The sequence below is a fragment of the Diadema setosum genome, chromosome 16 (genome assembly GCF_964275005.1).
Source record: "Diadema setosum chromosome 16, eeDiaSeto1, whole genome shotgun sequence".
In the NCBI taxonomy this organism is placed as follows: domain Eukaryota; kingdom Metazoa; phylum Echinodermata; class Echinoidea; order Diadematoida; family Diadematidae; genus Diadema; species Diadema setosum.
This window is the reverse complement of record NC_092700.1, coordinates 10,288,985-10,304,105: the sequence shown is the minus strand read 5'-3', so window position 1 is coordinate 10,304,105 and position 15,121 is coordinate 10,288,985. Positions and strand designations below refer to the sequence as shown.

The following is a 15,121-nucleotide window of genomic DNA, read 5'->3' as shown; positions in this document are numbered from 1 at the left end:
AACAAACATGTCTGACAAAAAAGGAACCAGTGGTACCAGCAGAGGAACCATTTTTTTTTTTCAAACATGTTTGTTAATTTACAGGTCAGCAGTTGCAATCTTAACAAATTTACTTTGTAGACGGAGACAAAATTGAAGAAACTCACACCTGAACCTTCACCCCTCTGAATAATATTTTTCTTTCATTTAATATAAAGTAGATGAATATTCTTCTGATTTTTCTGAAAATTTATATTCTAGTGTACATGAATCTGTTCGAGATGTTTCAAGTCAACCTAAACCGATTCGATTGTTTCTGGTATATCAAAAATGGAGGTTAGAGATGTTTTGTATCGCATAAATGTACGAGCATGTGAATATTGGTGACGTATCAAGTAGGAGGATCAACAGCTGCTCGAAATAACTGTTAGGTCATCTGACCGTGATGGCGCTACACAAACATCACTCATTATTATGCAATTTACGATTAACAGCCTCTCATTTCACATTCAAATAGCTGTCAGGTCTCACCCGACAGTGGCGGCGCTACACAATACATGTATTACTCATTACTATTAATTCAGTCTACGTAAAAGCCTCTCATGTCACATTCTGAACCCTATTAGTTATTAGCTGAAATGAAAGACCATGCGCGCGCGCGCGCACACACACACACACACATATATCTATCTATCTATCTATCTATCTATATATATATATATATATATATTTCATTATTATCATCATCCCCCCCCCCAAAAAAAAAGAAGGGATATTTAAGTGTTCCCAGTCATGGAACAATGACAGCTATCACGAGTCTTCACACACCGTACCAAGTTAGATGACTTACAGATTCTCCCATACGAAGATTGTAACATTTATCTTGGAACTGTAGTACACGTTGTACCACACCACTCTGTATTTCTAATGCCTTGATACATGTATTTGTATGAGATGTACCTCTACTGGTGCATGCCCATGAGGCCCTGCCTCTTAAAAAAAATTAGCCCATACAACAACCCCAAATGGCTAGATATAACTTTTCAAATCATGTCCTTATACAGTATCGCCTGTCATGGGGAATTACAATAACTTTCAAACATACAGTTGGTTCATGATTGGTGTGACATATTACAATGTCATGTACCACAAAAGACGAGAATAAAGGAGGGAGAGGGGAGCTTTCCTCTTATCTGATGTAAGTAAAGTAATTGGTCATACCTTTGAAAATAATTATATTACTGACTGAATTGCAGCTACTACCCCATGATGTAGCAACTGCAACTTGAGCTCTGTCACGTCTGTGCTCTGATAGTGTGGGGCACTGCCGTGGGTCCTCCTTCTAGACACCAATGTGGGGTGCACGTCTAATTTTACTTTTTTTCCCCCTAATCCTATATAGGGAGGATTTAAACATATTTAGCTTTCAATTGGACATGCACCTGTGTGCGAAAGGATCAAGGGTGGGATGATTTGCGGTGTACCAATGTTTTGTGTTTCACGTATACCATGAACATTTTGTATATTAATTGTGCACAGACCCATTGAAGAACTGCCTAAGTTTGAAGCAGGTGTCCTGCTACAATAAAACTGAAACTGAGACTGAATAGAATACAACGGATTTATCCTATTTCATGCTTCTATATTCTCAACTACCTCCCCACACGGCCGCTCGGACTGTCATGAAGAATTAAGATGTACACTAGGTACCTACAGATGTTCGTGTAATACCTCCAGGACTGCACGAACATCAGACTTGGCTCTACACCGTACAACTTCTGGACGTTGTTCAAATTGAGAAATTGAGATTCAAAATGTGGGACTTCCGGGTCTATGCCCCATGAACCCGAGAGGGCCACCTGAACCAATTAGTAAACATTATAATCGCCTCTCCCTGGTAGAGTTCCTGGCAAGTGTTGATAGAATGATTATCACGCATTACAAAGGACCTGAATGTGTTCACTTTGACAATCAGACAAATCCAAAATTATATCTTCCACATAGGTTAATCCTATGTTTCTGCTATGAAAGACAACTCTTTAGTCGGAATAAAAACAGAACACATTATGAAAGTAATTCTTCGGCACTGTGAGAAACAAATATAATATTGAGGCTCACTGTCATGTCCAGCGGTCAAAGAGGACGGAATGCACCATTTGAATCTGGGCCCCGTTTTATCAAAAGATATAATCGATCATGAATATCCTTACCACACAGGCTGCCATAGACTTATTATATAAATCAACTACTGTATATATTTTTACTGTATAACTCTTCATAAAGCAGGGCCCAGATATCCTCTACCACTGAAGAATGACTCATCCCAAGTTTGTGTGAAATTTGACTATGCATTTAAGAAGTCAAAAACCACCGACTTAGAGAGTTCAGAAATACCCCGGTTTTCAGCCATATACAACTGTACATTACAGGCTTATGGCACCATTCACACTTTGGTCAATAATTGCGGTTCTTGGTTTCTTGCAGCAACAAAGACAGCAGTTAGAACCATTACTGACGCTGCCTTGAGTATTACAGCTCGTCGGTAAAGGTATCTGAGCACAGTTTTCCTGTGGTCCGGCTACTCGACACAAAGCCATGAAAAAGAAATTGGCATACACCCAGCTTATTGCCATGACAAGGGATAAAAATGTGCCGATCTGTTTGTAGGCAAGAACGGTAGACGGCAGCATCACCACGCCCGCGATAAAGGTAGAAAATGCCGCGGTAGCTATGGCCGAGCTTAGCTGCTCCATGGCACAAGAGGCGCGGGCTGCCCGATCCTTAGCCAGCGAAATCCTGTAGGCGACTCCGTAGTGGATGGTAAAGTCCACGGAAAGACCAATGGAAAGAGTCATGACGGTAGACTCGAGGATGTTTAATTCCCAGCCCATAAGGACAAGGCTTCCGATCGTAACAAAGACTGTGCAAGCTATTGACATCATCGCGTACAACGTTATCAGGAGATTCCTGGTGGTTAGGAGCAGCACGGTAGCAGCAGCACCTAGGGACAGCCCAATGGATAATGGAGTTCCTGTTGCTAGACTCTCCTGGAGATCGAAGAAGTACATCTGATCGTAGTAGCCTACGCTCACGAAAAAGCCGCCACTCATTTCTACCGGTGCTTTCCGTATTTTCGAATCACTCCAATTTTCCACCGTATGCCAAAATTCGCTAATATTACTGTAAACGACCGACTCTACCGTGGTACTTGTAAAAGAGAGCATTAGTCCTGAAATATGGTTACTTTCATCGAAGCGCAAACTGTTATCATATTTGTACGGGTTCTGGGACACGTACAGGGAAGTGCAATTCTGAAGCACCTGTGGTTCGAATGGGAAGTTGGATTGGCTGCAACACTGGGAGGACTCCGGCAGACCGAGAACTTCACACGGACTTTCCATAAAAGACTTTAAAGTATCGATGAAGCAAAACTCCTTCCGCTTATCACTTCCGTCATAAAACGATTGATTCCGTATGTCTCGACAAAATTCTAAAAGCCACTCTTGAGAAGCTTTTGAAGTGACATCAAACGACCTATCGAGAATGAACTTACCATTGTCATCTGGGTCCCACGAATTCCCATTGTCCAAGGGCACTACACCCCAAATGAACAGAAGTGGTAGCAGCTCCCTCTCACCTCCTTCAAACTCAAACATATCTTTATAAACCTGGTCATACTGCTCCATATAATCGCTCGCCACAAACACTTGAAATTCTGTCTCCGTGGGGAGCTGAAGCTTCGGCTTCACAAATACGACGCAAGCTCCGCCGAGTCCCAACAATGTCAGTACGGTCAGCCAGAGGTACCTGAACTTGAAGACAAAAGTCGGAATACTCTTCTCCCAAAATAATCGCAAAGGTTTTGTCAGACTCTGGCAAAATTTGGTAGGTTCCTCAAACCTCGCCTCGCACGCTTTGAACCGCAGGTATTTTTCCTCGATAACAACAATGGCTGGTAACCACGTGACTGTGTAGACAAAGTTGATAACTATCGCACTGCCGGCGTACACGGACAGACACCTCAAGGCGGTTATAGAGCTAACGATACAGGAAAAGAGCGCCGATGACGTCGTAAAGCTCGTCACGAACATGGTCACGGCTGCGTGATGCAGAGTGTCCTGAAGCATCTCAACTCTCTTCTCGCTGTCGCCATTATGCCTCTCTTTCATTTTCTTCCAGATGTCCACGTAGACGAAGGTATCATCTGCGCCAATGCCGATGATCAGCACGAAGGCGAGGACGTTGATAAAGGGAAAGAATGGCAGGTTAAAGACAACGACATAAAAGAAGTATGAGAGCACGAGGGACATCACCATGTCTAGGACTGTCATGAATGTCACGAACAACGACCCGATGTACAACCACACAACGACAAAGATCAAGCCCATGCCAATTCCCATGTACTTCAGGTCAGACAGGAGTAAGTCGGAAAAGACATCAAACTTAAAACTGCCTCCAACGGCGCAGATTTTTGTCACGCCGTCACTCAGGGAGTGTCCCATGAGGTGGTCCGTGTACAAGTCTTGGGAAATGTCCCCGTAGTTTGGGAACGGAGTAATCATCATGGTGAACTCCGCATCGAAATGGCCATTAGCTATTTGCCTCGCAGACCCGGAAGGGAGGAGATGCTGAAAGATGCTGTACACGGCATCAGTGACGGTGCAGTTTGTGGGTACCTCCGGGCAGTCGGAATGTAAGCATTCTGACGTAAGGGATCCATTCGCGTAATACGGGGAGCACTCACGAAGTAACTCCTTTAAGGTAGAGATGTCTTCATCGTCCACATCCACACAAGAATCTTTGTTGTTCAAGGAAGCCGCATACCTGCCGAGGGACAGTGGTGCGCAGTCGACGTACCACGACTGAGGCGGGCTCTTTTTCAGAACGTATTTCTCATACACATTGCACATGGAGTGTATCGCTCTCGTGTTGAAGAAATCAGCCTCATCAATTTTTGAAAAGACGAGCCGCATATGATATAACGCATCCGCTAATGGATGAAAGAAAACAATAATAAAGTTGAAAAGTTATTCAGGCATCATTGTTTATCTTTTTTTTTTCACATGACTGAGACGTTTTGAGCTTTTTTGTTTGAAATGAATTTGCAACTACAGAGTTGAAGACATCATGTTGAAAAAAATGGAGTGGTAAAGCAAATAAGATAGCGTAGAAAAGGTATCAAAACAGAACATGAGTGTTGAAGCAGCCAGAGGGTTATTTGCCTCTCCCTCCCCCCCCCCCCCAAATTAAAAAAAAAAAAAAAAGTCTCGGCCTGAGTCGGTCATGAATAGCGCGATCGTGGCGAAAGTCTGCAAGAATGAACCACTACCTATTCCCAAACCATAGTCGTCTTCTGTAACTCATGCTAATTATACTTATTTTTGTATAATACTCTGCTTTTTTCTGCATCAGATTTTAAGCTCCTAATCCTTGAATAAAGCTTCATAGAGGTTTTTCCTTTCAACATTCCTTACATTTTTTGTTTATATATTTCATTTTTTTTATTTTTTTATTGTACCCTTTATCTAGAATAGATGATGATTACTAAAGGGAATGTTATCCGAGAGAATCCAAAGAAAAACATTCATCTGACCAGGGAGGTGGAACCTCTCTCTTCTCTCTCTTCCACCTCCTTTATCATCCACTGCTTGTAAAATCAATACATTGCCCAATACAGGCAATTGACAGGAGGCGCGTCGTGAACTAAACGCATGACACTGAATTTGACTGTAATGACATTATAATAGTACATGTATATTATGGATTTCAAAGACCGTTATCACATGCAACGAAACTGCGTGACATACCTGGATCGATGCAGGAATAAGTCACACTGCCGCCTTCCCACAAGCTGGACTGATCTGTGTCGTTGACGCTGTTGCTCTGGTCGCTCGAAACATTGCTCGAGGACGGCGCCCATTCACTGGCGTCCGGCACGCTCACGCTCGAGGACCGCTTGAGTCGGGTGTGAAATCGGCCAAAATCTGACCTGTCGTAAGTTTCGCTAAATTTTCGATACCCTTCTGTCCTATCCCTGATGTCCGTCTTTCGGGCCTCGAATCCCTACACCATTCAATAATAATGTTAATGATGATGGTAATGATGATATTGATAATAATAATAATAATAATAATAATAATAATAATAATAATAATAATAACAGTAATAATAATAATAAGAAGAAGAAGAATAAATAACACTTACATAATGCTTACTATGTAATACTGGCGTTTCTACGCGCATAAATACGGAAAAATCATTACATCAAAATACAGCATATAATTACCAATAATGTTCATATATCACCAAAAAAAAAATGAGCAAATTGATAAGTTTTAAGCACTGATTGACACTTATCTACACTTCCAGCATTTCGAATGTGAAGGGGCAGTGAGGGAGTTTCATAAGAGAATATAATATTTATTATTATTTTTGTGAAGGAGAGGGGAACGTTTCCTTTACACCTTCCCCCGCATGTAAGGAAGCTTTTGTAAATGCTGCCCTAGTAGCGTGTTTCGTCTTATCAGCGGAATTGTGTAGAGTGGTACGTTACTGCTATGTGAGAACATGCCATTAAATCATTCAAAGACGGCATAAATATAATTTTCTCTTAAATCACATAGTTATGACTCATCAACGAGATTAAAGGTATTGTCTACCACTGGAGCGGTAATTTAAAAATAAGAATTCGAGTTATCACATTTGATGCATATGTGTCGGTCAGATGTATCACAAAACGCCCTACCATATAAAAAATTTGCAATAAAGCCTAAAATATAAAGAGATATCAATATTTTCTCAATAAACCGTACCTGTAGATAATAAACTGTATATGGCATATTCTAGAAACAATTTTATTAGAAACTACTGATCACTGATCAAAATTTCTATATATTACAACAACATTGAATATACTGACTGATATTTCCCATTGGTTGTTTCTTTCCCTGAGTCACATTTAAGAACTATTTTGAAGCACTAAAACTGGGTTTCTGTTTCATCTGCAAATGTTAAATATGTGACCCTGCACCTCAAAACAAACAAAAAGTGGCCAGACATTAATTTTTAGTTAAGACCATATTCTGAAAGAGCAGACTTTAAGCTTTAAAATGATGTATAACTCAAATCAAATGGACTCTCCTAACCTATCTAAATATTGGAAAGAAAGCACAAAGTCAGGAAAAGTGTGAACTGAGAAAAGAGGCTCTGAAGGAGAGTGTCTATTCAAGCGCTTAATCTTTACCAAACCGTGCTGGCTGTGTGATGAATGGGACAAAAAAAAAAAAAAAAGAGTAAACCACCAGAGTAACAACAATGAAGGGATTATCAAATTAAATTAAAATTAAGCATGCCTCATTAACACATTCTGTCCATAATTAATGCTAACTTTCAAAGCAGTAGCACTATCCTTTCAAAAGTTATTAGAGTTGAAAGTGAAGAGTGTGGACAAGGTTTTTCAGAAATGAAAAAGAGATTCTAAAGACACACCTAATCACACTATTCTACCAAAATGTTCCAGATAAACTGCTAAAAGAACACACTTTCCTGCCCGTTTTATCATACCAAATTTTAGCATAATGTAAAAGAAGACCCGCTCTTTCAGAAAATATGAAAAAGTCAAGTTCGGCTAGGTTGACCCATTTCACTTATTTCCAGTCCTCACGCAAAATCAGTGTGTGCGACTTTATGTTCGTTTTGAGGTGCATGGTCACATATTGTCTTTAACAGGCCAGGGGGGGGGGGGGAGGGTGTTTCATAAAGCTGTTCGTAAAGTTACGAACGACTTACGAGCAACTGGTGATCAGTTCCTGTGCTGAATTATGGAAACTCTGATATGTACATGTACACGTATAGCACATCAGAACTGATCACCAGTCGCTCGTAAGTTGTTCGTAACTTTACGAGCAGCTTTATGAAACAGGGCCCTAGACTATCAGTCCTATAAAGTCTCTTCCAATGACTCTGCCAACGAAGTTCTCCTCTCACCTTCAACGGGTCGTCGAAAGACGGTAGGTCGTATCGGACGAATACAAAGGCTCCCGCGCCAGCCGTCAGGGCGAGGAGGATGAGACAAAAGAGCACCGGGAAACGCACGATGAATTTGGAGTACCTGATTTATTTAGAGTTGGAAGCAAACAAAGCAGAGACAGACTTTCAATGACAAACGTGAACGCGGAAACGATCACACTCAGCCTCGATAAGGAAGTTGACAAATACTATTTGGCATGTCTGATAGGATTATTGTCGCCTAAAAAAACACACACACAAACAACAAAGAAACAACAAAAAACAAAGACAGTCTTCCTTTGCTACGTTTCATTTTGTTTAACCCTAAAAAGACTGGGCTATTTTGGTAGCTCGAAAGACGGGGGGGCTAAAGGGCCCCCCCTTAAGATCTCGGAAGTGGATTGCGCGATCGCCGCTTAAATTTGCACAACGGTAGTGTGCGATGTAATCTACGAGATCGTATATTTAAATTTTCCAAAATAGTCTTCTTTTATTTTATTTTGATTAATTATGCTAATTTATGCAAAAAATCAGACTCTTTGATCTAAATCAGTAAATAAAGCTCCAAAAGTGCTCATTTTTGGTCTAATTATTCTTTGTGGCATTCTTAGCAAATGTACTTGAAAAAAAAATCGGTATCAAAATTAATTTCTCATTTATTTAATTGTTTTATGGATTTCTTATGTATTTCTCTGTTTTTTCGACCTTTTGTTTTTGTTGTTTTTTTTAAACAAAATTTGTGGAAGCACTTTTTGAAGCATAGTACTCCTAAAACAAATCAATTTTAGCCATTGAGAGTAAAAATAAGCATATTTATATGAACCATGTGAAAAGACTCAATTTGCATTGACTTTGTACACAAAATCACATTTTTGAGCCATTTTTGGCCTCATGTGCATGTACAAAAAATTATGTAACTTCAGAACCGTACCCCCGGGCGTCACAAATTTGGTGCCAAAATGTGCGGCAAACTCGAAAAAAAAAAGTCATAGAGCATCGTGGCGAGAGCATTGCGTGTTGCAGAGTAATCGCGCGAAATGTCGAGGGGGGGGGGGGCTTTTAGGCCCCCCCCCCCCCCAGTCTTTTTAGGGTTAACCGTCATCAGCACTTGACAGCCATCCACTACGCAGTCAATAGAAAAAAAAAAATAGAAGACTGAAATTCTACGTGAAAGCAGGTGCGTACATGGAAAAAAGTTGTTCTAAATTGTTTCAATCAGGAAGAGACTGACATAGATGATTACATCAATGAAGAAATATTGCATGCATATTCTTACAAATCCCTCACGGTAAAAAAAACTTATACGAGCGAACCGAACCGTAACAAATGTAAACATATCCCCCCCAAAAAAACAAAACAAAACAAAACAAAACAAAACAAAAACAAAACAAAACAAAAAAAAAAAAAAAAAAACTGAAATCTCTGGTTAAAAGCAATTTCCTGGTTTCATTGAATGTGGTTTCATCGAATGTGGAGAAAAATGGTTATTTGCTACAACAGGCAAGTAAGTTTTTAAATTCACTCAGATAAGCATCTATGGGGCGATAATCATTCACGTACATTAACTTCCTATGAATAGTGTGTTTGCTTAAACACATCCACCTGACAGCAGCAAAGTGTTCATTAAATCCTAGTATTTGACAACAAGATTTCAATAAAAATACATTCAATGCAAAGCAATAGTTGGATGCTTCCCATTGGTCGCCTGCTGGTTTTCGCAAGTTCATTTGAACATGAATGCTATAGGTTGTTACCTCGGGCAAGCTTGCGAATGCATTAAGTCGCTTTGGAAAACGAGTGATGTGCCTGACCAAATGAGAAAAAAAAAAAAGAAGAAGTAATTTCCAAAATGAACATATAGGTGTAGGAGTTAATTACGAAATTGTTTATTATAGTATAACGAGCTGTCTGCTGACTTTACTTTGCACTGTGAACGTAATTTGTTTCTAGGCTGTTAACTGAATTTCTTGGCAGATACGAACTGCTGTGACAGCTGAGCCTAACAGCTTTCTCATTCCGTGAGTCATTTTATCGATGTAAACCTGCTACTTTTATCCTACACGACCTCGCATACATGACATACCTAATGACACATTCAATCTCTGTAAAACAACAACGTGCAATCTAGAAAGGGAGTACATGAACTGCATTCTTCTGTAGTAGGTGTATAAAGATGTCCCACCACCCACGTTTGGAGGAAAATAGAGATTTGATCCAAAGTAGCAGCATGTAGTGCTATAAAACTTGTGTAGGAGCTAACTAAAGTTGCTATAGATAGATATATAGATATATACATTTATACTTTAGTGACGTAACAATGTCAAAATCTCCTCACCTTCAAAAAATGAATCATTCAGGTTTTCAGTCGCACTAGTTTGATACCATCGAATACCATTTTGCAAATATTGGGTCAGAACTAGCATCGAATATTCCATCTGTTTCCCCTCCGTCTCATGCCTCGTATCACGTTGACTCCTCTAACTCTTCCAGGCAAACTTCTCTCAAGTTCTCTTTTCAAACTGTTTCTGAGAATGAAGTTAGTGATCTTATCAGGGGCATGGAAAACAAGAAGTCTGTTGGTGTAGATGGAATTTCTGTGCACTTGTTAAAAATTTACTTACCTTTTTAATAAGTCACTGTCAGAAGGTGATTTTCCATTACGCTGGAAACAGGCAAAAATTATTCCTTTGCATAAAGCAGGTGATAAAACATTTCCTTGTAATTATCGTCCAATTGCAATTTTATCTTCTGTCTCAAAAATCCTCGAGAAGATTGTAGGCAAGCAATTCTCAGAGTTTTTAAAATCTAGTAATATACTTTCGGAGAAACAGTCAGGGTTTAGGCAAAAGCACTCAACTGTGACAGCTCTTGCACGTGTTTCCGACGATTGGTTAAACGCACCTGACAATGGTCAATACACAGGAGCAGTTCTTATCGACATGAAAAAAGCATTTGATACGGTTGATATTAATATTCTATTAAAGAAACTTGTGGGTGCTGGTGCGCAAGGAAATAGTTTTGCCTGGTTCGAAAGTTATTTGACCAATCGTCAAATATGTACTTATTTTTGTTCTGAAATGTCTGAGTTTGTTGATGTCAATTATGGCGTACCTCAAGGTTCAATCCTTGGACCACTACTGTTCAACCTTTATATAGACGATATAGTTCAGCAGGTACAACACTGCGACCTACAACTTTATGCAGATGATACTATTTTGTATTACTCTCACAAAGATGTTAATTGTATAGATTATTTTTTGAATACAGACTTGGAACGCATATATGATTGGATGTGTTTGAACAAACTTAGTTTGAATGTTGATAAAACAGAGAGTATACTGATTGGTACCCGTGCAATGTTGACAAAACGCAAAGATTTAAATGTTTATATTAACGGAAAACATATTCAATGCAAAGAAGCCGTGAAATACTTAGGGGTGATAATAGACCAAGAATTAAAATGGAATGATCATATTGAATATCTTTGTAAAAAAAATTGGTAAACTGGTTAATTTTTTAGGTCGTCTTCGAGTTTATATTAATGAATGTAATTTGAAATTGATTTACCGCACAATAATTCTCCCTTTGTTTGATTACGCAGATATAGTGTATGATTCCTCCCACCTGAAATATACCGATCGACTGCAGAAATTACAAAATAGGGCTGGTAGAATTATACTTGGAATAAGTCCCTATAAACATATATCCAATCATGAATTACATCAAATTTTGAATTGGGAATCCCTGAAATCTCGCCGTATTAAACATTCTATATCTTTGGTGTATAAAAGTTTAAATGATCTCAGTGCACCATATATGCAAAATTTATTTCAATTTGTTTCACATCCATACAATTTACGCTCCTGTGGAAATCTCTCCTTACCAAAGCCTCACACTGATTATTGTAAAAGAATGTTTTCATATCGTGGAGCTTCTTACTTTAATGATTTACCACGTGATGTTGAATGTTTAATCTCATATAATTTGTTTCTTAAAGAAATTGATCAATACATACCAAAATGGCTTTAATGTATATATATATATATATATATATATATATATATATATATATATATATATATATGTGTATGTATAATGATATCATGGATATTTTGGGCGGGGGGGGGGGAGGAGGGTGAGTCATAATGATGGGATAATTGGGGTTGCAATGTATTTGATTCAACTGATAGGTGTCAGAGGTATATGTTTCCATTTTGTTCTTATCTTAATCTCATTTTTGGTTTGATTTAAGACTTATTGATATTCTTCATTATTATGTATTATTTATTCATGTCTTTATCATTATGTGTATCACAACATTGTTATTTCTAGGACCCCTCTGGAAAACAGCTGTGTTATGACAAACATAGCTGAGTAGGGCTATCCTTCCGTTCATTTTATGTACTATTTTGTTTATGCAATGATTATAATTATGTAATGTGACTTTTAACGGAAAATAAATTCAAATCAAATCAAACCAATATACAAACCAACTCCTTCCGCATAAATTCAGAACCACATATTGTACATACATACGTTCATACATTTTACCGTATGTCCCAAAAAAAAAAATTACAACGGGACCTTCCGCAATGATATCTTTAAAAATAGTGAATCAATCTCAATACAATGAATTCAGGGTATGAAACTATAACTCATTGCCCACATATTAATGAAAACCCTATTCGATTTGCTTCAGTGGTCAAAGAGAAATGAGGAATTTCGTAGGCAATGTCGGGAATCTCTTCTCTCCAGGTTCTGTCTATTGTATTCACACACAAGAGCGTCGAAGTGCCAAACTTGGAAGAATCAGACTCATGACATGATTTACAACAATCCACATTTCTATGTGACCGCTTAACCAAATTGAATGGGGTTTTCTACAAAATAGAGCTAAGATGTTATATTTTAAGACCCTGAAGTAGCATTTAGACAATTTAATGATAATGAGTGTTATCAATGCAAAAATCTGATTGTAATTTTTTGGGACATACTGTACAGACGACACACATAATTAGATTATAATTTTATATAATTACACATTACTGTCATCATTATGACCATGCAAGATATCAGGTAAATGAACTGATGGGCACAGCAAGTAGGTTCATGGAGGTGTATGCAATTAATGCAGGTCTCAAAATATCTTTACCAATAGCAGAATCCCATCCTTGGTTGCTCCACGTGACACCCATTACTACTCGTTGAACGAGTTGGCGCAGTTCCGACGACGTTACAGGCGACGACGTTACGGGCGACGTCATTTAAACGCAGGGCGCCCCCATTAGTCGTCGCATCTTCGTCGGAGAGATCGGCCATGTCGTCATAAAGGCTGGCAGCGGACAACCATGCATCACCTACACGGATATAAGCCAGACTAAAACGTGACAACAAGCCTCTGATATATGGAGTAATCATCGAACATTTACTGGTATGCAGCAAGCACGCAATTCTCTTGAAGAGAAACTTCAAGCACTAATAAAGGTATCGTTTTCCACTCACGGCGTAGTACGCGTCTGTTAGCCAATATTTTATTGGGGGGGGGGGGTTAAACAGACACTGACCTTGGGCACATTAAGATATTGTAAATTGCGATCTTCTTTTTTTATAATAAGAATATAAGAAGAATATAAATAACAATATGACAAACCAGTGAATACAATTCTTGTAGATTACGCATAACGACACAAAAGATATACAAGATAATATAGTGCATATGAGAATACAAACATGAGTAAAATGAAAAGATACAGAGACAATCTACATGTAAATAGCAGAATATTACAAATTTAACAAAGAAGGGTGCTTCACTAACCTACCGCTACGTGTCCCTGTAGGACCAACTCTTTTTGTGTATCTATGGTGCTTGTGCAATTACATCTTTTTCAGTGTTTTTAGAAATTGGGACATGATAAGTATAAGACGAGTAAATCTTGCTAAGTTCTTCATCTGAGAGGTACTTTTGGTATCAAAAAGCTCTGTCATGTGCAAAGCACTTGGAAACCTAATTTTAAGGCACTTTTCGGGCAGATATAACGTCTCTCCCTTTGGAAATAAGGGCAAACAAAAATATAATGCAATATAATGAAACTCATCTCCTGTGAGACGACAAGCAGAGTGTGCACTGCATATCACAATGTGATGTGTTTGCATCAAATCGACCATTGTTTACAGCTAATTTATGCAATCTACACCGAAACTTGCGTAAACTAACAGCATCAGATTTATTTAGGGTGATGAAATAATTTTCAAAAACATGGTAAATATGTACGCGATGCAAAAGGACTTTTCCTGTTTTGTGGGCGTATTAAGTAATCTAAAAAGAAAATGGTAAAAAAAAAATCAGTGTAAAATATATGAAACGTATTTACATAGTCATTTGGCCGTTCGCTTGATGATCAGGGCATAATGAAGTAATAGAAGTCAGCATGCATTTGCACTGCATGCACAGTCCCTTTAAATCCCTAGATGTAGGACTGCACTTTCCCACCTGAAATGCACTCTGCGTGCATCAAGTTACTTCTTAGTTGCTTCTTAACACAATAAGCCTGTGAGGGGGATGTTTCTTCTACCTCTCTCTCTCTCTCTCAAAAAAAAAAAAATAACATAAAATGAAAATAAATAACTATATAAATAAATAAATACATAAATAAACTTACAGACTTTGTGCCGTGCCGCGATTGAAAACTTGCGGCGACAAGGAGACTGGTGAAGACTCGCCTCTTGCGAGAGGTACATGTACCTTATGAATCACAACATGCAGGCAATCACTGGCGGCTGAAAGTGAATCATAATCACTCGTATAGTGTGCCCTGCAAGTACGATTGTAGCTCATTCCTCTCAAACCTCACCATACCTTGCCACTATAACGTCGTCTCCCTTTAAAAGGGAAAATCCTCCTTATGATATGTTACTCACCGAAAACATTAAGAATGGTAACAGTTTAATTTAAGCCAGACAAAAAATGGATACAAAATTTTGAAAGTAAGAAATCTAACACCTTTCCGCGACACGTAAACACTTTACAATGCACCATTAATCTTGCAATGTGCTCAGGTTAGACTCTCTTTAAGTTCATTATTACAGCACTAGTCCATTAATGTTTGTGGAATACATGTACAATGTGCCTCTACTA

At 38.6% G+C, this 15,121-nt stretch overlaps 1 protein-coding gene across 1 annotated transcript; it reads right to left on the bottom strand.

Moving 5' to 3' along the window:
* Positions 1 to 2,402: 2,402 nt before the first annotated feature.
* On the bottom strand, positions 2,403 to 13,305 carry LOC140240285 (protein dispatched homolog 1-like). The gene is made up of 4 exons (XM_072320069.1): positions 13,139 to 13,305; positions 7,966 to 8,089; positions 5,787 to 6,042; positions 2,403 to 4,969 (listed from the first exon to the last, which is right to left on the bottom strand). The coding sequence occupies exons 1-4, from the start codon at positions 13,303 to 13,305 to the stop codon at positions 2,403 to 2,405; spliced, it is 3,114 nt and encodes a 1,037-aa protein (XP_072176170.1).
* Between the last annotated feature and the right edge of the window lie 1,816 nt (positions 13,306 to 15,121).